The sequence below is a fragment of the Nicotiana attenuata genome, unplaced genomic scaffold, assembly GCF_001879085.1.
Source record: "Nicotiana attenuata strain UT unplaced genomic scaffold, NIATTr2, whole genome shotgun sequence".
Classification (NCBI taxonomy): Eukaryota; Viridiplantae; Streptophyta; class Magnoliopsida; order Solanales; family Solanaceae; genus Nicotiana; species Nicotiana attenuata.
Window position 1 is genome coordinate 43,826 of NW_017673395.1, and position 24,288 is coordinate 68,113.

The following is a 24,288-nucleotide window of genomic DNA, read 5'->3' on the forward strand; positions in this document are numbered from 1 at the left end:
GGGAACCAACTCTGGACTAAAGCGCCTTTGAGCTTGTTTAACAGGACGAGCATCATTCTTGACTGCAAGGTGATGGACTGCTACTTTCGGGTCCAAGCCTGGCATCTCTTTGTAACTCCAAACAAAAACATCCCTGAACTCCTTGAGTAAATCAATATAAGTGCTTTCTTCATCAACTTCTAGTAAAGCACTTAGGTTGGTGGGTCTTGGTTCTTCATCGGTGCCAAGGTTAACTTCTTTTAAGGCATAAACCGGTATCTTCACCCCTTCTTCAAGTTCAGGTGGAGCATCTTTCACATTTTCATCTTCTTGAGGGTGCCCATAGTTGGAGGATATGTGATAGCATGGTGAAATATCCTCCAATTTCTCATAATCCTCCATTAGAGACGAAATACCATTCTCGTCTTGTGCGGTAACATGAACTCCTTGAGTAAATCAATATAAGTGCTTTCTTCATCAACTTCTAGTAAAGCACTTAGGTTGGTGGGTCTTGGTTCTTCATCGGTGCCAAGGTTAACTTCTTTTAAGGCATAAACCGGTATCTTCACCCCTTCTTGAAGTTCAGGTGGAGCATCTTTCACATTTTCATCTTCTTGAGGGTGCCCATAGTTGGAGGATATGTGATAGCATGGTGAAATATCCTCCAATTTCTCATAATCCTCCATTAGAGACGAAATACCATTCTCGTCTTGTGCGGTAACATGATACGAAGAACCCACACTTTCTTCGTCTTCATAATGTTCCCTAGTATAGACCACAATATATGGATTTACCTTCAATACTTCCTTACATGAAACCACAAGTTTTGTTTGTCGCCTCATTCTAGAAGGAACCAAACTTTGGACATCCTTAGAGATCTTCTGGATTCTAGGCGAAATGGGTGTTCTTATGCTTTGATAATTTCTCTAGAACTTATTCCCCTTCTTTAATGGACCCAATATCTCAAATGCGGAAGTCCGCATAGTTGATTTTCCAAGTCGATCAAAGATAAAAGGCTTGTTAGAAGCGGTAGATTCATCTTCTACAGTGATATAATTGATGCTCACCCTTCTTATGGAGATACGCACTGGTGACGGTAACTTGTATCCCAAACCTTCACATGATTGCCTCATAGCAGCTTCTGATGGGAACTTCCCTAATTTTGATGGCTCATTGGGATTGTATCCAGCTTTTGCAAATAGCCTGTAAGCATTAGGATCAAACCTCCATTTGTACGCTTCGTAGGGAGTGCCACAATCTACGAAGGATTTTGGGCCACAAAACCTGCAAGTATTGTTCAGGGCAACTTTACTGCCTGAATTCGTTTGATCGGAAGAGTTAACTCTCTTAGCATATTGGTTTGGATTTTGGCTGATTCTCCCTCATCTTTCTTCTTTTTAGGGACATAGCGAAGCACAAGAGTTTCCTTCTTGCCGTGAGACACAATGTTCCCTTTATGAGATTTATTTGATCTAGGGTGCACCTCCTCAGCAACATCTTCGATTTTTTCGGCAACTACCTCAGATCTCTTGGTCATGGACTCGTCATTCTTGCCATTCATGACATCATCAACTTTCAACTCCTTCACAATGCGGTTCTTTAAGTAGAACTTTGCATCGACAAAGTGTGACTCAGCCTCGGTGAATGGCTCGTCATCAGCAACTATTTTATTCTCGGCTTCACCCTCATAGTACTTCAAATATTGATGGTAGGTAGATGGAACCACTTTATTCTCATGTATCCAAGACCGTCCAAGCAAAACGTTGTATGAAGTCTTTGCATAGATCACATGCGGCTATGCACTTGATTGCATATCTTGAATGGTGATCCCCAACCTAATCATGCCTATGGCTCTTTGCCCCCTTGGTTGAATCCTTGAATCATCACATGACTTTTCGAGAGTTTGTTCATGGGAGTGTCGAGTTCTTTCACAGTGCGAATCGGCGAGATGTTCACTGAGGATCCTCCATCAACCAAAATCTGATTTACCCTTTCATTGCGCATATAGACAACAAGAATAACGGGCGGTTATGAAGAGTGTCACCTAGTAGAAGATCGTCATTTGTGAACGTAACTTTTTCCTCGCATGCGTTAACTTCTTGAGGAATAGATTCGATGAGATTTTCTGAAGATGGTGCCAACGGTAGGTCATCACTCTTTTCTTCCCCTTTATCAGCATTGCAACAAGAGTCCTCAATACCATCACGGGAAATCTTCATGTGGAACAAAAATGGAAAGAAATCCTCCAAGGTCACTGAATGTCGTGGATTTTGAGGGTGGTGCGCCTCCACTTTTGCTTTCTTCAAACGCCTAACTGGATTGTGTTTCCTTGGTCTTTTTACCATCATTTCCTTGTTGGTTGTTCTATTGATTCTTTTCATGGGCTCCTTTTGTGGCGCCTAGGACGAGTCACTAACGTCCAACCTTCATCATCATCAGGTTGATCGACTTCAACTTTGTTGTTCTCCAGTAATTCATCATTTTTACTTTCATTAAAACTACATAATTCATCCGACTGAATGAGCCAAAGGTGAAAGAGACTTGGTTTGCGCTTGCTTTCTCATCTTCAAGCACGATCTTCTTTTCACGAGCCAAGTCCATAACTTTATCCTTGAAGACAAAGCACTTCTCTAGAGGGTGGCTCGTAAGTCGATGGTATTTGCAGTAATTTAGGTCATTCGTTTTACCAGATTTATTTGGCCGCTTCATCTCTGGAAGCTCAATGAGATTTTACTCGAGGATTTTTTCAAAAATTGCTGGCACATCAGAATCCAGAAATAGGTACTCCTTCTCTTGCATTTCTTTTAGAGTCAACTTCCCACTTGGTTTATCTTGAAAAGAAGTGGATTTCTTACTCTGCTTCGTGCTCACCTTCGTTGTGAACTTCACAGGTGATGTGTTGACATTCATAGCCTCTTTGTTTTCAGACTTGGGTGCAAACTTGCTCCATTTTCTGACTTCTTGCTTGTCGTTCCCTTTGTAAGGCTCATAGATAGGAGTCCTTTCATTTCCAGCGGAGGCCATGCTTAATTCCATGTCATGCGCACGAGTCGCAAGATCTTCAAATGTGTTAGGCTTGATACTTTGCAGGATGTAGCGGAGTCCCTGATGCATGCCTTGGATGCACATCTCTATGCCAGAAGCTTCACTAAGCCTCTCTTTGCAATTGAGGCTTGCATTCCCCCAACGATTGATAAAGTCGATAACTGGTTCACCCTTTCGTTGACGAGTATTTGTAAGTTCCATCATACTCACAGTACGTCTCGTGCTATAAAAGCGATTGAGGAACTCTTTCTCTAGTTGATCCCAGCTATAACTAGTCCCAGCCTCGAGGTCTGTGTACCAGTAAAAAGCATTTCCTTATAGCGAGCGGACAAACTGCTTGACGAGGTAATCTCCATAAGTCCCAGCATTGTTGCACGTCTCAACGAAGTGCGCCACATGTTGCTTTGGATTACCTTTACCATCAAACTGTTGAAACTCTAGAGATTGATAGCCAGCACGCATCTTTAATATATCGACCCTTGCAGTGTACAGATTTGCATATGTAAGGGAGGACTTGGCAGCAACTTCATACTTGTTCTTAGTAGTTCCTTCAATGAACTTCTTCAGTTGATCGATTGGAATCATCCCTTTGGATGTGACAGGAATAGCCTTAGAGGATGCTATTTGTCTTGGGGGAGAATAACTCTCTGGAACTTCTGGGAGCTTGCCATGTGCGTGGGTAGATTCTTCTCCCATCAAGATTCCCACCCTATTTGTTAGCTTATCGATTCTAGCATCTTGATTTTGCATGCACTTGGTCAAGCCAGCGATTGCTTCCGTCAAGTTTGCCAACTGCTCCTCCACAGATGAAGTGTTTATCACTATGGCTTGCATGATTGTTGTGGACGATGGAGAATAGCATGGATTGTCAAACAGATTAATCCTAGATTGGCTCACGCTATGTGGTGTAAGTGGAGAGGAACCATCACTTGAAGCATCATCATCTTTCTTCACAGCAGAGTTCTTGGATCCGGAGATGTCAACCAGAGCAAGAGTTTTCTTAATCTTTTCAGCAACATCTCTTCCTCCTTTGGGTGTGTTTATGGAAGATCTTGCTCCTTTTGAGGATGAAGATCCGAAAATAGGGTTTGATGCGGACGGCACTTGGAGTGCTTTTTGTCCTAAAGAGTTTGCCTTGCTCCTTGTAATCGGTCCAAAGCTTCGGTAACATCGAGGATGCTTTCCATATCAACATGGAACCTGGAATTGGAAGCCTTAGTGGACATTGATCTGGAGTTGATTTTCTTTGAAGCCATTTTGATGTTCTTGAACTTTGGTGATTGAAAGTTGAGATGAGAGGTAGAGATTGTCCCACTGGGCGTGCCATAATTTGTAGACAATAAATTTTCATCGAGAAAATAAAATCAAGACCGAAAAATATAGCAACAATCGTAGTATTTGATTTCAAATAATATGAGTGTACAATCTCTATGAATCCTCTTATTCTTCTTTTCAATAGTAAATAAATTCAAGGGCCTTCGAGCTTGATCTTGAATTCAACTAGCACAAACTTTGATTTGAACTCGTATTTCTTGAACCTTGATTTGTTCTTCGTTCTTGAGCTTGAGGTTGATTGCCTGAACTTGAACTTGATTTGTTCTTCATTCTTGAACTTGAACTTGAGTTCTTGAACTTGAACTTGATTGCTTGAAGCTTGACACTTGTGGAGGAATTTGCAGCGTTTGATGCACGAGCTCTTTCTTGCTTCTTATTATAACTTCTGGTCCCTTTTCTGAATTATGAAAGCTCCTATTTATAGTTGTGGGAGGGAAGAGTTATGATAAGAACAAACTCTTTCCGACCAATCAAATTAAAGTGTGACAAGGCCGCGTTTGATGGCCAGCATATGTCACTTGCACATGTGGCGCAGTTTCATTGGCCTTTTAAAATGACTTGGCATGCCTTTTCATTTTGACATGTGGCGTGATCTCATTGGCTCTTCCGTTTGACTTGGCGTGCCACGTCATTTGACACGTGGCACTGGATCTCTAGGAAGATGACATCTTGGGCCTAATGAAGTGGGCTCATCATTTGTAGCCATAGCCCAATAATATTGGACCTTTATTTAAATCAATTTAATTAGATTTAAATAATTAAGTCAATATATATCAACCCATAATATTTATTTGGATTCAAAATATACTTAATTTCATATTAAATCCAAATTTCTTATGGATTTTCATTCTAATTAAATTTTCATCGTCTACAACATGCACGTGAAAGGGATAAGTATAAGTGATTATTTATGATAATCCCTGAACGAAAGGTTGCATATTTGATAAGGAGCAGGACTCCTTACTTGAAGAGAACTCTATCCAAGATAAGAAAAGAGTTAGAAGTTGAAGATAACTAGAACTCTTCCACCAAGGAAGACTAAGGCCTCATTTGTTTGCACTTAATGGAGGTCTGAATCTTAATCATTCAGATCTCAGACATTAAGTGCGTTTGTTTTTAAAGTCTGAATCTTAATTATTCAGATCTTAATCATTAAGTGTGTTTGTTTTTTTTTACTTCACAACCACTTAATGGGTCTGAATAAGTCTGTATGATTAAGATCTATAACAGAGACTTAATTTCAATAAGATGCTATCACATATTCATTGTTAACTGCCGCCACCGCCTACCATATTCAACTACCACCATGCCACCACCACCACGATACTCAACCACCACTACCACCCCCCACCACCACCACCACCACGCCACCATCATCCTCAATCATAACCGCCACCATTATCGACCATCACCACCCACTATCCCCACCACTCCGACCATCATATATCATTCTCACCCACAATCAACATTCATCGACCTCAACTACCACAACTGACCACCCCATCACCCATCAACAACCACAGCCAACACTGCGCATTATTATACCACCACCCACCCACCACCTTTCTCAGTCACAACTACTACCACCACCCACCATTATTAACTATCACCACCCACCACCACCATCCTCAATCATAATCGCCACCACTACCAATTACTACTAGCGACTAGCATGAACCACCATCGTCAATCAAACCACCAACCACCGCTCTAGTCGGCGTTCACCCGTTAGCCATCACCACCAACAACTATCATATTTTAATAAACTATATATTTTATTGATAGAATATTAGATTAGTTAGTATTTCATTTGAATTTTATGTTATTAATTTTCAAATAAAGATAAATTTTATACAATCAGATGTTAAAACTCAAACAGTCTTAATTATTTTTATTCAGATCTTAATACACATCTTAATATATTCAGATGTGTATTCAGATTCAGACGTCTTAATCTTGAAAAAAACAAATGAGGCCTAAAGCATTAGAACTCTACTTAATCTTTATTTACTAACTCTATATATATCAGTTGTTTTCTCTTTTACATGTGATGTACACAGACTGAAGTTAAGAACGAATTGAGAGCAAAATAGCAAGGCATTTTGTGAGCAATTCCTGTGAGATTCAAGAGTGCGATCTTGAAGCTACACGAACCAGATTGAAGAACCAGCTCCATAAGAATTTATGTGTCTTTCTTTATTTCTAGTTCAAAGTGTAGTAGGCGTTTTGAGTTGTACCTTTCAGCTTTCTTAGAAGTAAATTGTACTAGGTACTTGAGTTTTATTATTCAAGTTAGAGTTAATTTAAGTAGTCGCAACATCCTGTAGCGTGCTGCTACAAGGGTTAGAGTTAATCCTTAGGTTTGCAAGAGGTTGTAAAACCCAGTTGTATTGTTCAAGTTAGAGTTAACTTGAACCAGTCGCAACAGCCTGTGGCTGGTTGCTACAAGGGTTAGAGGTAATCCTTAAGTTTGCAAGAGTTTGTAAACTTTATTGTTGGCTCAGAGTTGTTGTGAAGTATTTTGGAAAAATCCTACTAGGTAGTAGGCAGTGATTTTTTTACCTTTTGAGCCGGGTATTTACCACGTAAAAATCCCTGTGTTCTTTACTTTCTGCATTATTTATTCCACAACTGTTGTGTAAGGAACACATAGAAAAACCAGGTCCATCGATAATTGATGTTGGGCATATTTTTATATGTATTAATGTTACTTCACCCATATTTTAACCGCTTTTTGGTGCTATTTGGTGTTAAAAATGCACAATATGTGTTAATTATTAATTTTTATGACTAATTAAGTTGTGTGTGATGATTTAGGATGATTGGAGTGCAAAAATAGGAAGAAAAGATGCTCCAACTAGAGGAGAAGAGGGGGGATGCGTCGCATCCAACCTTGGAAAGAAGGCTAGTTGGTTCACCCTTAGCAGTGAAGTCGGGAGAAGGCATCCACCTTAGCATCCGGACCTGAGCACAACAAGAATGAGGGAACAGAGGGTGGATGCTTCATCCGATGCTGAGAAGTGCAAGCTGAGGTGGATGCGAAACATCCACCCCAGCATTAATCCCTGAAGCTGATTCGGAATAGGAAAAAGAAAACTTTGGCCCACGACTTTTGTACGCAATATATAAGCCAAAAACACCTCTTTTAGGTTATCTAACACACTTTTGAAGGGGAGTCGACCTAGAGAGAGCAAAGAGCCGCCTTGGAGCCGGATTTCATCTTCTTCTGCCAAACTTAGTAAATTTTATGTTTCTTTGTATGATTTGTTGTTTGGCTACCATGTCTATGTGGAACTAAACTTCACTTTATAGGGTTGTGGTTCTTTCATGACTATTGTTATTCGAATATTGATTTTGGTTTCTTGATTTATCATGTTAGTTTATTTATTCAATCATATGCTTAATTATTTGATTGCTTGATCACCAATTAAATACTATCTACGAACCTAAAATTGAACTCGAAAGTGAAAATTCTAGATTGCATATAAAATTGAGTAGAGCAAGTTCTTGAACCTGGGCATCGGGGAATGGCGCGGTTAGGATAGACATATACCTAATTGCCTTGCTTGGTTGATTTATAGGAATTATAAATGCGTTCTGGCTAGTTCTAATTCCATAGACATATATGTGTTAGTTAGTTTGAATAGGCGAGTAAGAACTCGACTGATTCTTATGAGCAATATTAACCCAATCAACCAATAAGCTAGATGAATTAGTTAGTCAATTCAATTGAAGAATACAATAGGAATGTTAGATAGCCCATAACCCTAGCTCGTTTTCATTACATTTATAACATAAAAATCTGCGCTTTCTTTGTTCATAGTTCATTATTTATTTTCTTTTTAGTTTAATTATTTTAGCATCACTACTTTTGGGTTCAATTCTTGTTTAGATAAATGGGATAGTTTAATAGTTCAATTTAGTTAATAGTTGATAACAAGTCCTCGTGGGTTCGACACTATATCTTATCACTTTTTTACTTGACGACCGCGTATACTTGCGTGTGCGTTCGGCCGCAACAATAATTCAGTGCACGCGAAAATCAGGCACCACACAAATTACCCCTCTTATGTGGTATTGAAGTATAAATATCATATATATATATATATATATATATATATATATATATATATATATGTGTGTGTGTGTGTGTGTGTGTGTGTGTGTGTGTGTGTGTGTAGAGCCGTCAATATGGGCTTGGACAGTTGGGCCAGCCCAGCCTGTGATTTAGCAGGGCTGGGCTAGAATTTTTGGAGCCCATTTAAAAATGAGGCTTTTAAGCCCAACCCGAGTAAGCCCGTGGCCCGTGAGGCTTGACTGAGGCTGGGTTGGGCGGGCCCGTGGGCCTAATAAAAATACGTATTTAAAATATGTAACATATAAAAAATATATGACACAAAAAATAACAAGAAGAGTATCCCAAGCTTAAAGTTTATTAAGCTCATCATATTAAAAGGTCAAAGTCTTAAAACGTTAAAATTTAATTTTTCTCAATATTTAATTAATTAATATTGCATACGAATTGTAGACGTAGAAGAAAGTGAATATGTTAAGACAACCTTCTCATAAGCGGATTCAAATGTGTTTGATGAAGATGATGTGTTAGATATCTCATAAGCGTCATAGTGTTTTCTTGAATAACTTGTTTTGAGTATTTGCTTTTAGTGAATGAAATATAGTCTTGTCTTTTACTTTATTAGTGTTTATTGTGATATATTAGAACCGTATAAAAAGTAATTAAGTTTTGTGAAATTTTTCCAATAAGATTTTTTTAACTTTTAAATATTTATCTTTTTTTAGTATAGAAATTAAAGAAAAAAATATAAAATTATATTTTAAAAAATGATGGGCCGGCTTGTGGGGGCCCGTAACCCACATAGGGCTGGGGTGGGTATTATAAGGCCTATCAAAATGGTGGGCTAGCACAACCCAGCTCGTCAATTGCTAAAGCCCAAATGGGTTGGGCTGGGCTAGCCCGACCCCGTCCATATTGACAGCTCTACACTGTGTGTATATCAGTGTATATACATACTTATACATATGTGCCTGTATAATAAAGAGAGAATCCGTGCGAAAACAATCTTTTTCAAGTTGAAAATTAGGCCTTTCTTGGCACATTTCTAAATTGTCTTCGATTTTCTCCTAACGTGAAACTCTCCGGTAATCATATTTCCCCCTCCACTTTATTTTCTCTTTCACAAACCAAACAAAGGATCCAGCGTCTCTCGCTCTCTCTCATTCACATACAGAAATGTCAAAAGGTAAAAGACAAAACAGGCTCGTAAAGTCGTAATACAATTTGGTTGGAAGCTCTCATGCCCGTTTGGCCATGAAAATTTTTGCACTTTTTTTCGATAAAAATTTACTTTTTTTTCGAAATCAGTGTTTGGCCATAAAATTTTCATTTTTCACTTGAAGATGAATTATTGAATTTTTCGCAAATTTGATTCAAAGCTATTTTTTTAAATTTTCACTCAGATCACTCACAAAAATTTAAAAACAACCCAAAATTATATTCACGTCCAAACACAACTCGCAATTTTACAATTCTAATATTCAAACGCCCACGTAATGTTTTACACCAAAAATAAAAATTAAAGTAGTTGAAAACAAATAACCACCTAAAGAACTACCCCTTAGGCCTTAACGACCTTTTTTCACATTATGACGAAACCAGAAAACATAATAAAATGTATGGGTCCAAAATCCCAATCTCTAGCTGTCAAAAAAAATCACATCTAGTAGCTGCCAAGTTCAAAGGACACCTACCTCATTTCCTTTCTTTTGTAGCACACTAGAGACTTTAGTGCTCGTAGGGTCAACCCCCACCCCCCCGCCCCACCCAAAGACAAATTACCCAAAAGAATATTTGCATTAAATTTGTCTGATTAAGGTAAAATCAACTTCAGACATTATCATGGTCAAGCATTTTGACTAATTTCAGTTGTTAATTGCTCAAGAATCCCCCATATCTGAAATATAGCTTTCTGTCGGTGACATTACGTGCCTCCAAGAAAAGGACCCCATCTAATTTCTGTCCCAAAAAATGTACCTTTGATTTTCTAATCCTGTAAAATCCATACAAGGCAAGACACACAACAGTTTACTACTTCTCCCTCCACAATTTTTTTATTAGTCCGTTCAAAAAAAAAAATAATACATTTCTACAATTGGAAATAATTCAACTTTAAATTTTTTACTTTACTACCCTTAATGAAAAGCTTTTATAATCGTACAAATGTCATGGCCTCACAAAGTTTTTACCCCTTAAGCTTTTAAGATCAGAAATTTCAAAAGTCTTTCTTTTATTTTCTTAAACTCCGTACCGAGTCAAACTACCTCATCTAAATTGAAATGGCGAGAGTACTACTTTCTCCTAAAGTCACTATTTTTTTTGAGTAAGTTCAAGTCACTATCTCTTTTGACCTCAATGTTAGAAGGAACTTAAAAGGAGATCATTATATTAGTATTTGGTGGTGGATTTAACTTACATACACGGACATCGTAAATAATTCTACAATATCAGTATATCTTACCCTTTGACTTAGGATTAGTCAGTTCTATTTCTCGATGGGGCGGGGAAGGGATATAACTCAGCGGTAACATTTACCTATATTTATAGGTCATCTTAACTTCTTTTTTTTGAATAACCATGGTATCCGGGCCAGCTTACGCGCACCTCGACTAATTCCACATGATACCTGCCACCTCCCACAAGCAACAGGTACCAGGTAACTCTATCCACCAAGGCTTGGACAGATGGGAAGAAATCACCTAGTGTTTTTTGCCTCCGCCGGGATTTGAACCTGAGACCTCATGGTTATCACCCACCTCATGCCGTAAAATATTGTACAATGAGTGCACATAATAATTGTTTGTCGCAAAACTATCCAATCATGTCCTTTCATTAAGGGCTAACTCCTCAAACCAACACACACAGCAAATAAAAAACTAAGCACTCACAGATAAGAACAGCTATGCTCATAACAAAATTGAAGGCAATTACATACACTAATAACAAGAGCTATGCTACAAAACCTACCGTGAGTCCGTGTGACTGCTGAATTAACCCAAATGCAGAAGGGAAGTGAATGATATTTACATGTACTATCTCCAAAATAAGTGGCAGAAACGAAAGGGGTTGGAATTGACCTCCTAATACTTGTGGTGGGGTTGGAATTAACCTCCTAATACTTGTGGTGCGGCTACTGGTGCTCATCACCAGTTTCTTGCTTCCTCAAGAAAGACCGGTTGGTGTACACACTACTTTCATATCCACTGCTATCACCCGATTCAATTACACGCTTGTCCATTACCCTCTCTTTCACGCCATCACGATATAAACGACCATGTTCCCTCGAAGCTCGTCGCTCCTGTATCAATTCAACAGCTATTCAGAGGAAGTGAAAATGAAATATCAACTACCAATATTGATTGGAAACTGATGCGATGATCCATGTACTAGTTAACACAGGCACTATGCAAAAAAAATTAACAAGTGTTGGTCCATAATGTACTAAAACAGACATCACATAAAACAGATTTAAAACAGTCCATGTGATTGGTACTAGAATACGGAAGGAGGTTCATTAATGTGATTTGATTTGTGGTACCAAGCATAATTCTTGCAAAATATAATGCAATGTCCAGCATTGAATGCTTGTTTAGAGGCATTATTCTGTAGTAGACTTCATTTTAGTTACCAAAAATGGCATTCTTAGCTGTTGACTCTCGTGCTCATGAAAACGTGACATTTAATTTAAGGGTGTGAAGGAAAACTACAGCTTACATCACGGAAGGGAAAATCATCAGCTTCAAGCATGTGTATAACATGTCCCATCTTTGGCCTCTTCTGAGCATTGGGGTCGACACAGCGTAATGCTACCAAAAGGACACGTTTCAGTGCTCTTGAAGAAGGCTTCTCCGCCAACTTGGGATCCAAAACACCCTCCGCATTCCGGTTTGAAACCATTATTTTAAGCCAATCAACCAGAGTTACCTGTGAGTCAGATCCATTAAACAGAGTCAGAATAAAACTGGAACAAATATTAAAGAGGTTTCCTGAAACAAGAAACTAACATTAATGATATGAGACAAACCTCTCCAGGAGGACGGCTGTAATCCACCGGATTCCTTCCACTAATGATCTCCATAATAAGAATTCCAAAACTATACACATCACTTCTCTCATTCAACATGCCAGTGCTAGCATATTCCGGAGCAACGTAACTGATAAAAAAGGGGCCATTGGCAATTTATTTTCCATGAGTAACTTAACATTAGCAACAAAACAGTGTAGTTTGGAATGTCAAGCACTAACCCAAATGTTCCCATAACCCGAGTAGTAATGTAGCTCTTTTCAGCGCCCAAAAGCTTAGCTAAGCCAAAGTCTGACACTTTTGGATTCCATTGCTTATCGAGCAAAATATTGCTTGATTTAATGTCACGGTGAACAACCTTGGGTTCGAGGCCCTCATGCAGATAGGTTAACCTGTAAGCCTCACCAATCTTTAGGTACTCCTTTTAACACAATACAGAAAAACAATTAATACTCAAGAACAAGAAATAACAAAAACATTAGCTGTTGTATACCCTTTAGCTGTTCCAAGAATGATATTCATTCTAATTTCCCATGTAAGAGGACTGCACGGCCCTACATCTCCATGGATCCACTGTTCTAAGTTCCCATTGTCCACATACTCATACACAAGCATCCTAAGAATAGCAAATTGACATATTGAGTAATCTCATCTCAAGCTCAAAACCGAAGTCAGTTGATAGGTCAAAATCACCTTAAAGACAACCACCATATAATGCTATAACAGACTAAATTAAGCTGCAGATAACTGGAATTCAAATTACCTGTGAGCTCCCTCAGCACAATAACCGAGTAGCCTCACCAAATTCTTATGCCGAACTCGACCAATTGCTTCAACCTCAACCTTAAACTCCCTCTCTGCTTGTCCCCTGAAAAGAAAACCACATACATCAAAACCTAAAGACAGAGCAAAAGGAACAGTTTTTCCACAAACTAGTACTAGAGTTTAATTACCCATAAAACTACAGCTATTATTTTAGTAATTAAGACCCAGAAACCATAAAGATACATCATTTCACACATTTATGCCACATTAGCATGATAGAGCATACACTTAATCTTAAGCATAAATAACAGGCAACTACACATGCAAGGCCAAGAATTATAAACATATTTGGACAATATGCAACAAAAAGGAAAGAACTTTGAAAAGTGCACCTGTTATTGAGCAAATTCTTAACAGCAACACTACTTTTATCTCCCATAACTCCACGGTAAACAATTCCATAACCACCTTCACCAATCACATTTTCATCGGCAAAGAAATTAGTTGCAATCTCAAGCTCTCTCAGTGTATACCAATGACCCCACCCCAAATGTGAAACCTCAGGCACAGCAATAATAGCCTGCTCAACCGAACGTACTTCCCCACTACCATGACTTGACCCGCCACCTAACCCGACCCGCTCCGGATAGGCAATCTTATGACCCTTTCCGATCTCAATATGGATTCTCTGATGACCACTTGAATTCTGTGTTTCTTCCTCGGGTTCGGGTAATGGGTCCGGAACCGGAGCTGGAAGTAATTTCGGGTTTTCGGGTAGAGTCCGTGATGGGTCGATTCGGATTTCTTGAATTTCTTTGGATACCTTAGGAATATTGGGGTTTTTGTTTTTGTTTTTGTTTTTCTTAGCTGAAACTGAAAGAGTAGTTTTTTTATTGTTACGTTTTGTAGTGAACCAGAGAGAGATAAGGAAGAGAACTAACACAATTGCAGCTCCAACGCAAATACCCAAAACGACCCATAAACGTAGACCAAAGATTGAGGTTCTTTTTGAGAGTTCATTGTTCAGAAACCCAGACATCTTCTCTTTTTTCTTTCCCCTCCTACTGAGGAGAATTGGAGTTAACTAATATTAGAAGACATTAACAAAGAAGAGACCCGTTGTAGGAGAAAGACAAAGAAGCATATTAGTAGTAATATTGTAATAATAGTATATGGTGGTGAAATAATGCATGTGGCACTATGGTGGGGACTATGGATTCTAGTGTTTAATACTAACAGTGGCTTGTTAGAGAGGGAGATCATATTTGGAGCTAAGTTGAGAGGTATTTCTTTCTTCGAGTGTTGGGACCATTTGGGGATGGGGGAAGCTGTAATGATGGGACTTCTAGAAATGGAGAAATTGCCCCCACTCGTGTTTGATTATCTTACTTTATTGTGACATTCGTAAGAAACGTGTACCTCTATATACGTATGAAAATATTTATGGACGTAACCATATAGTCTAGTTGGTGGCATTTATTTATTGATTTTTATTGAAGGGTATGATGAGCTTTATCAAATTTACAGCCCATTACAAATAATTTGGTGACCCTTTACACAGAAAATCAAATTGAAGATTAGTAGATTTGCAGAGTTATTTTTTTCTATTTGAATTATAACGAATCATATGAGATCATTTCCTCCGGTATTGATTTAATTTTTGTTTTTATACTTTTTATTGGATTGTTTGGTTAGATAAGGGTCATCAAGAATTTCGCTTAAAAATTGTTGGTGGATTACTTTAGCTTCATTTTAATTGAGCTTGATACCCAATGCATCCCCACACCCTTTTCTCCGTTTATTTTTTTTCTTCCTTTTGATAATAATTGTGTCACTTTTAGTTTCTTTTTTGTTAATTAAGAGTTAAGATATGATTAAAGAAGAATGTCGTGGAGTTGGTGATCTAGTTAGTTCACCGTATTTCCTTTTCTGATATTTGGAGTTCCTTCTTAATTTCATTATTGTTAGTGGACCTTTATTAACTTTATTCTTGTTTTTTTATAGTACTTAAAGATGCTAAAATCGCTGCTTATATTGGAAAAAAATTTAAATGTTGTAGTGGATTCCATTAGGAGAAAAGTTCAAAAAGGGAAATAGACCTTACTATAAAAGAGTCTATACCTCGTTTCAGTCCTTACAATTGCATGTAGTCTGTGAACAGTAATACATTGACACTAATAATGACATGTCCGTCACAGTGAAACTTTCACTGTGAAAGTGGTACCCTCACTGTAAAGTGTAAACATAACTCATTCGACTCCATCTGCTGAGTGGTCACAAAGGCAATTCATAATTACATTTTATAAAGAGAATAAAGCAGAATATCTGTACTGCACTGTAATTTGCGAAGGTACATTTTTAGATTCAACTAAACGTTGTCCGGATTGTATACTTAAAAAAACTTTGGATAACAAGCATCCTGCATTTGAGATTCTGAAATTGCAAAGAAATAGCAGGCATTTAAAACAGTAGTATATCTTCATTTTCTAGTATGATAGTGGAAGAACTTGAAACGTCCAACACTACAAGCATCTAAAAAGCTTGAAAGGTTATTTTGTCAACAACTAGTTATCTTGTCAAATTCAAGTTTCAGCAGTTGCAAAAGCACAGTTCCGTTTATGCTCATTGAGCACAACAATTAAGGATATCTCAGCGACCATTAGGCAAATATTTTAACTTAATGAGATGTAAAAACAATTGGAGTTTCACAGTATCACCAGTTAATTCCATCTACACCAACTCATCGAGTACTTGATCTTTATAGATTTTGGTTAAGAAGACACCCCTGAAGAGGAATTGTTTCCGGAGCAACTCATATCTAAATGCAATCTTGATAGTGTATCGCCCCGGCATATGTCCTGAATATACAAATAAAAATTGCTTTAGCTTTTGACTTACAGGATCTGAATGAAATACTGCAGGCTGCTTACCTTAGAAGATGCTAAATGGTTAAGAAGTCCATAATGATTCTGAATCGTAGTTTCTAAAGCTAGTGAGTTTTCTGCATTATTTGACGTTATTGTTGGTTTGCCTGATAGATTCTGATTGGAAATTGCAAATGCAGTCTGCGGCACTTCTCGATTCCCAGGAAGTGTGGCTCCTCCATTTGCACTCAGCATAAAACTTCTCCCATCAAATTCATTACCAGATGGAAGTTGCACTGACTGCAAAGACCCAGGGACATATCCCGGGTATAAACTCAATCCGTTCCTCAAGGTAAGCATCTGAAAAGTCAAAGAGAGGAGACAAACAAAGGTTCTATTATGCAGTTTTTAAAGAGATATAATGACAGGTATGATATAGTAATAGTGACTTCATTGTAATCAGCATGCGGTTAGACCTCGGAAAGTCACTTGATGATACTAGTCATAACTTGCGACTTCATTGTCATCACCATCAAATATCAGCGGACCCAGAAAGAAAGTTTAAACATTTGATCTTTGAGATTGATGGCACAATGAGGAGTATTCTTTTTGAGTTTTAAAGAACTACTATACTTCTTATGTACTAGTACTTTTTATTTGCTAGATTAAATCTTCGTATGTTGTTGACCACATATAAGTTATATCGGTGAACTATTTTCCTTTACTCGGCAAGCTATATGGAAGTAAAAGTAATTAAAAGATCTTTTGCACCTCTCAATTTCTAGAGCCACAATATATGCAAACACCTCATGTTCATCGCAAGTGCCCCTGTCTACTAACTGGTGAAAAACGCCAAAGGATTTGATAATTATACCAAAAGATTACCATTTTCATAAATCAATCATAATAGGAAGAGCTAACACTTCAAATTAGCACGAGTACACCAGGAAACTTGCATCCATTCATATTTCAGGAGGTTTCGTAACTGAAATCATCCATTCAGCAAAAGGTTTAGTAATTCATACTCCCTCCGTTCCAGTTTTTGTGAACCTATTTCCTTTTTGGTCCGTTCCAAAAAGAATGAACCCTTTCTAAATTTGGAAACAATTTAGCTTAAACTTACAATTCTACCCTTAATGAGAAGCTTTTATAACCACACAAATACTCTGGGCCCCTTTTTGACTTGTTTAGGACCACAAATTACAAAAGTATTCATTTTTTCTTAAACTCCGTGCCCAGTCAAACAGGTTCACATAAATTGAAACAGAGGGAGTATTATACGGGGGAGTCTGAAAGAAACCACAATATGGATAAGACAACAAGATAATTTCATAAATGTCTAGATTTCAAGGATGGGGCATATCGCGCTGCCCAACCACATCTTCTTCTCCATTTTTACCCTATGTTATATCTTACTTCCATTGGTGAATGTTCTATATATGGAAGCCCTCAATGGAACAAGAAAGATGCACCTTGAGCCTTCACGGCCTCACCATTTATTTCTTGGGTTTTTCCTACCCTAGGGATGAAAATGTTGAAGCGAAACCAATGCTTATTGCAAGATAGAGAACTGACAAATAGCATGAGCCTCAATAAAAAGCAATTAAATATGGATCCATTCTAGCTAAAGGAGTGACAAGAAACTAGTGAACTTAGAGGTGAAACGTCAACAGACCTGTCGAACTATATACAAAACAATTCTTAAATATAACATAGGTTTTTCTTCATTTTCACTTCTTAATTCAATCCCTTTTCCTCTAACCTACTTTAAGTCATGATACTCCCAATAGTAAGAAACATAATGAAAGGGCATCCAGACCAATATACTTTCTCTTAGCTTGTCCCACTAATTTTCCGTAATGTACTGGCAATGAGTTGAACTCCTACACCAACATCCCTGTGTGTTACGGGTTCAGAATCAAATGTTGGGAACTGAGATCAGTAAACATAGCTTGTACAGCTTCTATAACACTTGGTCCCATGTTCTTCCTTCTTATTTTTTTTTTCCTTTTTCCTGTTTTGATTTGATTTTTCAAAGCTTCACTGTCCCTGTATCTTTCATCTAACCAGGCCGAGAGAGGAGACAATGATACTAGCAAGAGCAAAGTCGTGACTTTGATGGAAAACTTTCAATGATACAAGACTAATCACACCTAAGACACAAAATCTTCAAAAAGGGATAGAATACAAAATCCATCAAAGTATTACTTATGCATTTTGCTTTTGATTCATGTATAAGACTACATTAAATAAATATAAGTGTTCATTGGAGGGAATTTCAATGGCTATATTGGGGCTAATGCTAGGAGTTGATGATGTGCATGGCGGGTTCGGTTTTGGGGATAGGAACTACGGAGGTACCTCACTGTTGGATTTCGCTAGAGCTTTTGATTTGGTTAGAGCTAACTCGAGTTTTCCAAAAAAGGAGGAGCACTTGGTCACCTTCCGAAGTTTGGTGGCCAAGACTCAGATTGATTACCTTCTCTGAAGGAAATGTGATAAAGGTCTATGCATTGATTGCAAGGTCATCCCTAGTGAGTACCTCACAACCCAGCATAGGCTCCTAGTAATGGACCTGGAGATCAAGAGGAGCAGGAGGAAGAGGGCGGTGTGCAGGCAACCTAAGATCAAGTGAGGTAACTTGACTAAGGACATAGCTCAGCAGTTAGGGGAGAGGTTGATGGCTATGAGGGCCCGGAGGAGTAGGGGAACGAGACTAGGATATGGACCACGAAAGCGAATTCCATTAGGGAAGCTGCTACAGAGGTCTTAGCGGTCGCGAAGGGTTATTCTGGGGCTAGGGGTCACAAAGGGGACTGGTGAAGGAATGTAGAGGTTCAAGGTAAAGTGGAAGCCAAAAAAAGGGTTTATTTGAAGCTAGTGGAGAGTACAGACGAGGAGGAAAAAAGGAAATATCACGAGTGTTATAAGAAGGCAAAGAAAGAGGCGAAGTTAGCAGTTACGGCAGCTAAGACCGCGACGCGTTTGGATGTCTGTACGAGGAACTTGGGGGCAAACTCGGGGACAAGAAGCTATACCGGTTGACCAAATTGAGCGAGATGAAGGCCCGTGACTTGGACCAAGTGAAGTGCATGTGCATCAAAGACGAGGACGGCAATGTATTGATGGACAAGGCACATATTAGACGAAGATGACAGACATACTTCCATAAGTTGTTGAACGAGGCGCAGGACAGAAGCATTGTGCTAAGTGAGTTGGAGCGCGCCAAGAGTCGGCGTGATTTTGGATATTGTAGGCATATTAAGATAGAGGAGGTGGAGGGGCCGATGCGTAAGATAAGCGGGGACAGAGCGATGGGACCAGACGAAATCACAGTGGAATTTTAGAAGAACGCGGGTCGAGCAGGCTTGAAATGGCTTACTGAGTTGTTTACTGTTATTTTTAAGACGAAGAAGATGCCCGAAGAATGGGGGTGGAGTACGATGATTCCGTTGTACAAGAACAAGGGTGATATCCAAAATTACAACAATTATAGGGGCATAAAGTTGTTGAGTCACACTTAAATTTTTAGATGATACAATTCACATAGTTCAAATGAGGGTCCAATTGTTCTCAAATTAGTCAGTAAAGCACATAGGAGTTTCTGTGTTGATAATAACATTCTTCCTTCAAGTTGATGTCATGCATCTACAATAATATCACTAGCAAGCAAAGACCTTCGTGAACCAACTGCTACCAAGAAATGTGATCCAAATCAAACAAAGAACACTAACCTCCAATCTAGTTCAAAGAGTTTACTTCAGAAAGAAAGAAAAAAAAAACTTCTATTACAACAAATTGAGCATGTTTTAGGCAGATATAAAAAAATAGATAGATGGCGCTATATTGAAGTTTCCAAAGAAGATGCTCTTCAGAAAATAAGTACTCCATATTTCTTCAGTGTTATGTGCTTGACCAAACGAATTACAATACGTGACTTGTTTTAACATAAAACACACACCTTAGTACCTACTCCTGCTGAGCAATCATTACCATAAGCCTACCTAAATGTTCGTTTCACATGTTTGAAAACATAAACACAAGATCTAGCAGACTACAAGCAGCTAGAAATAGTCAAAGGGAAAAGGCCAGGACTGAAACCTGAACTTGCAGTTGAAGTTGCTTCAGATACTCAATGGCTTCATCAAGCATAGATGCCTTGTCTGTCTGTGATATTAATAAAGCTCAAACATGACACAAAAGAAAGAAAAAACAATACACAGATAATTTTCAAAGGCTGAGGTATTGAAGAAATACTTTGTTAGAATTTGGGATTAGAGTCTGCAGTGCTTTCAGTTTCTCATTGATCCTACTCCTCCTCCTCTGTCACAAATTTGATCATGTATAATAATAATAACAAATCATGTATTTTAAACAGAAAATTTGCGAAATTCAAAATTCAAAATAGAAGCAAACCTTTTCGGATAAGTTATGAACTTCAGCAGATCTACTCCTCTTGGAGGAACGTGAATGATTCTGATTAGCTGGCATGTCAAGTCCATCGCATTCCTAAATAGATCTTAAAAGCACAGTATAACTGCGGACTCAACTTGAATCATTTTTTAAAAATAATAATAAAAAAGGAAAATGAAACAAAAAATTCACCTCGCTACTAAAACCGAAATTATCGACCTTGTCATCTTCGAGAAACTCTCTCCTATTAGCTGAATCCATGGCGTCACAATCCCCGAGGCCAGCTGAAGCAAACACATTCTCAACGCCTTCTTTAAACTCCGCCGCATAAAATCGGCCGGGATCGGAGAAATTGAGGTTAGATGATGAATCAGCCGCCGTTTCCGGCGCCGATCGGTGATAGAACCCAGCCGCAGCCGCTGACGTGGAAGCAGATGAATTTTGAAGAAAATTGAGGAAGAAAGAAGACATGTCTTCGGATTCGAGAGGTGAAGAAGAAGCGTGAGGGTGAGGGTTCGTTCTGTACGGATCCGCCATTGACAGTAACCACCATCACAAAGTGATCATTTGCAGAAGTGTAAAATGCGTGTTGCTTTGGGTTTGGGTTTTTTCAGTTTGCACGAAGTTTGACTATGGGAAGGACAACACTCCTCTTAATAGTGTGACTGGGAGATTAGTTCATGTTCTCCCGCCTTAATTACGTAATTTGCTTTGTTTTGAAAAATTACTAATGTTACTTTATCACCTGATAGATTATTAAATTACATATCACCTCTTTCGATTATGAGAATAGACAACGGAAACCCAGTAGTTTCATTTGTACCACTTAAGTCCCCTTTTTATTTCTTTCTTTTTAGTTTATGTTTAGCTTAGAATTTGGATCTGTTTGACCAAAAGATATCGAAACCTTTTTGATTAAATCAATTAATGAAGATGATGAGGTAAATCTTAGCAAGCATAATAAAATCTAGATCGAGTGATGAAAGAAATGAGCAAGATGAATGATGCTTCCTAGTATGTTGGAATCAAATGAATGCTCATAAGTGTGATAACTTTAAGTGCGCAATCAAACTTAATAAATGCGATTGGCTTGGATAAGAAATAAGGATGAGATGATTGCAGGAATCTGGATCCTTCCTCATATCGAACAATGATACTGATTTTCAGATGTGCAATCAATGAACAAGGTTGCCTTTGTATTTTCTCCCGGATGATTCTTTTACAAAGTGTTCTTTTGTCTTTTTTCGTCTGCCCCCTTTTCTTCACTGACTCTCCCTATTTATTTATAAGGGACAATCCCCTCTGAAACCCTAAAAAGGTACAACTTAGAGAATATTCGAAAAGCATATCCTTACTGTCTCCTACTAAGCTTACACTACCGCAGACGTCATGCATTAACTAACTACCCTTGGTCGTTGCCTTCTACCACGACGACCATCGGACGCTACACTATGATAACCTCGTTCCTCATCGTACTCAGTAGTGGTCGTGGTTGCCAAATTTGGACCTATACAGGATCTTAAGAAGATGATGAGAAATAGAGCGACGAGAATAAAAGAGCATGAAATCTTAGAAATTATAACGAGATCGTTCGAAATTATCCTATTCATTTTTATACCTCTCTCTAATAAAGAATTATTTTACAATCAATATTAGTTGATTTTTTTGGTTTAATCATGCTGTATATAGAACAAAATAGGTCAACTATTTTAGATTCGCGCCAAATACATCCACTCGGCACACCTAGGGAGTAAAGTACTTTCTATCAAAAAGTTCTTTATTTTCAAAACTTGAGAAATTTAATTAATGATGGAGAAATTCCAATCACCCCATATAAATATGAGTCAATAACTTCAATGGTTGCCTATCATCTTTTTTATGTAACTAATTCAATTCCGTGTGGAATGCAGAATGTTGATAGAAATTAGAGAATTTGTTAAATAATACTGGGAAAATAAAGTAAGCAGCAAGTAGTGAGACCCCTCTTCTTTGTGCATATAAAAGTGATTGTTTTAGATATCAAGATTGTGTTAAGAAGTGGTTGGAGAAAAGTTACAAAAGATCCATGTTGATTTCTGACAGAATGATGATCCCTTTGGATTTTAGCCAGCAACCCAAAATTGAATATGATTCTATTGAATGCATCAGTCCACCTTTCTTGTGATAACCTTATCCATTTGGATGCCAATAGTAACTGAAAAATTAATTTATATAACAACCAAGTTCTAGTCCCGAGGTCGGTGTCTTTGCTTCTTCTATTTGTTTATTTTATTATTGTTAATATTCGAGTTTTTTTTCCCTTGTCAAATGGGGTTGATTAGACTTGGTGCGAGGGTTCTATAGTCTATGTATACGGTCAAAATCAGAGGCTTTCGATTTACAGGACCGAAGATCCGTCATAGGCTCGAGTTCAGGCAAGGTCGGGTTCAAGACCAGTGAGCCAGAGGCAAGCTCGAAGACAGAGTGCAATGCCCGGAGATAGAGTTACGAGGAATACCAGGCCAGAGTATACTCGACCCCGAAATAGTACCATTGGAAATTTGTAACAGAATGAGCTAGATTCCTGCCACATCCCCATAATCGTGGTGCAAATCCCGGAACAAGATTGTATGATTCCGTACTAGGCGGTTAGACAGTTGTATCAGGAATATTCCCTACTGTAAATAGAAATATTCCTTATTTAGGGTTTCTGATAAGAGGCTAAATCTAGGTAATTTGGCGATTGTTTATGCTCCCACTTAGTTATATTCCGATGTCATAATGTGGTTAATTGATTAAAAATGGGCTCTAATTGTATACATTGCAGGATGAGGAGCCTATGTGATGCCTTAAAGAGGTGATTGGAACTACTTTAGAGCAAAAACAACCCCTCGGAGCTGAGTACGCACGAAGACGAGGAAAAAAAATCAAGTAAGGATCTGGGCTAGTGCGCCCAGGTGCGCGCCCGCGCTAATTTTAGCGCGCCCTAAATAGAACATATGCCAACTAGCGCGGTCAGATGCGCGACCGCGCTAGTCCAAATTCCGGAAAGCGTTTGTCAGGGGTATAATTAGAAATCTGGAGGAAACCCCACTTAACCTATATAAAGTCAAGCTCGCCCAAGGATTATTTATCAAGGTTTTCATAATCTAGTGGAAGAAATAGAGAGGCAAGAGGCAAGGAAGAGATTTAACCATCAATTTCTTCTTTTCTTCACTTGATTTTTGCTAATTGTGATGAAATTGAACCTTGTTGTGATGAACATGAGTATGAGTGGCTAAACACCCATTGTTCTGGGGTTGTGATTTAGCCATGAATATTGTAGTTTGATATTAGCTTGACCTTGATTATAATTCACCAATATATGGTTGTTTCTTCAATTATGTGTTTAATTGAATACTTGTCTAGCCAACAGTTAGGTTCTATTTACTATCTATGCTATGCTTGGGAAAGCCATGTTTAGATTAGAGAAGAATTGAAAAGAGCATGATCTTAACCCTTAGGAGGAGCGGATTTGTGGTTAGGATAGGAATATACCTAGTCACCGTGCTTAATTAAATATCGTAATCTTAATGCGTTCTTAATAGATTGATTTCATAGGAATATAGGCGTTAATCTATTGAGAATAGGTGAGTAGTACTTCGGGAGAAGGCTATGAGAGCATTTATCGATTAATTAGCAACCATGAGTGAATTATATGAAAGAGAGAGTTAATTAGAACACAATACGAATGGTGAATAGATCACAACCCTGGAATACTTATCTCTACTGAATACACAACAATCAATTCGTTACTTGAAAATTTAGTT

General features: G+C 38.2%; 2 protein-coding genes across 2 annotated transcripts; both read right to left on the reverse strand.

Annotated features, from left to right (window-relative positions):
- Positions 1-11,301: 11,301 nt before the first annotated feature.
- Positions 11,302-14,592, reverse strand: LOC109216264 (probable serine/threonine-protein kinase At1g01540). Its single transcript, XM_019380409.1, has 7 exons — positions 13,616-14,592; positions 13,222-13,326; positions 12,952-13,074; positions 12,680-12,850; positions 12,459-12,588; positions 12,149-12,358; positions 11,302-11,732 (listed from the first exon to the last, which is right to left on the reverse strand). Exons 1-7 carry the CDS (start codon positions 14,260-14,262, stop codon positions 11,565-11,567), a joined length of 1,554 nt encoding a protein of 517 aa, XP_019235954.1. The 5' UTR covers positions 14,263-14,592; the 3' UTR covers positions 11,302-11,564.
- Positions 14,593-15,676: 1,084 nt separating this feature from the next.
- Positions 15,677-21,166, reverse strand: LOC109216265 (transcription factor SPATULA-like). The gene is made up of 6 exons (XM_019380410.1): positions 20,693-21,166; positions 20,504-20,596; positions 20,345-20,410; positions 20,189-20,254; positions 16,154-16,447; positions 15,677-16,081 (listed from the first exon to the last, which is right to left on the reverse strand). Exons 1-6 carry the CDS (start codon positions 21,035-21,037, stop codon positions 15,995-15,997), a joined length of 951 nt encoding a protein of 316 aa, XP_019235955.1. The 5' UTR covers positions 21,038-21,166; the 3' UTR covers positions 15,677-15,994.
- Between the last annotated feature and the right edge of the window lie 3,122 nt (positions 21,167-24,288).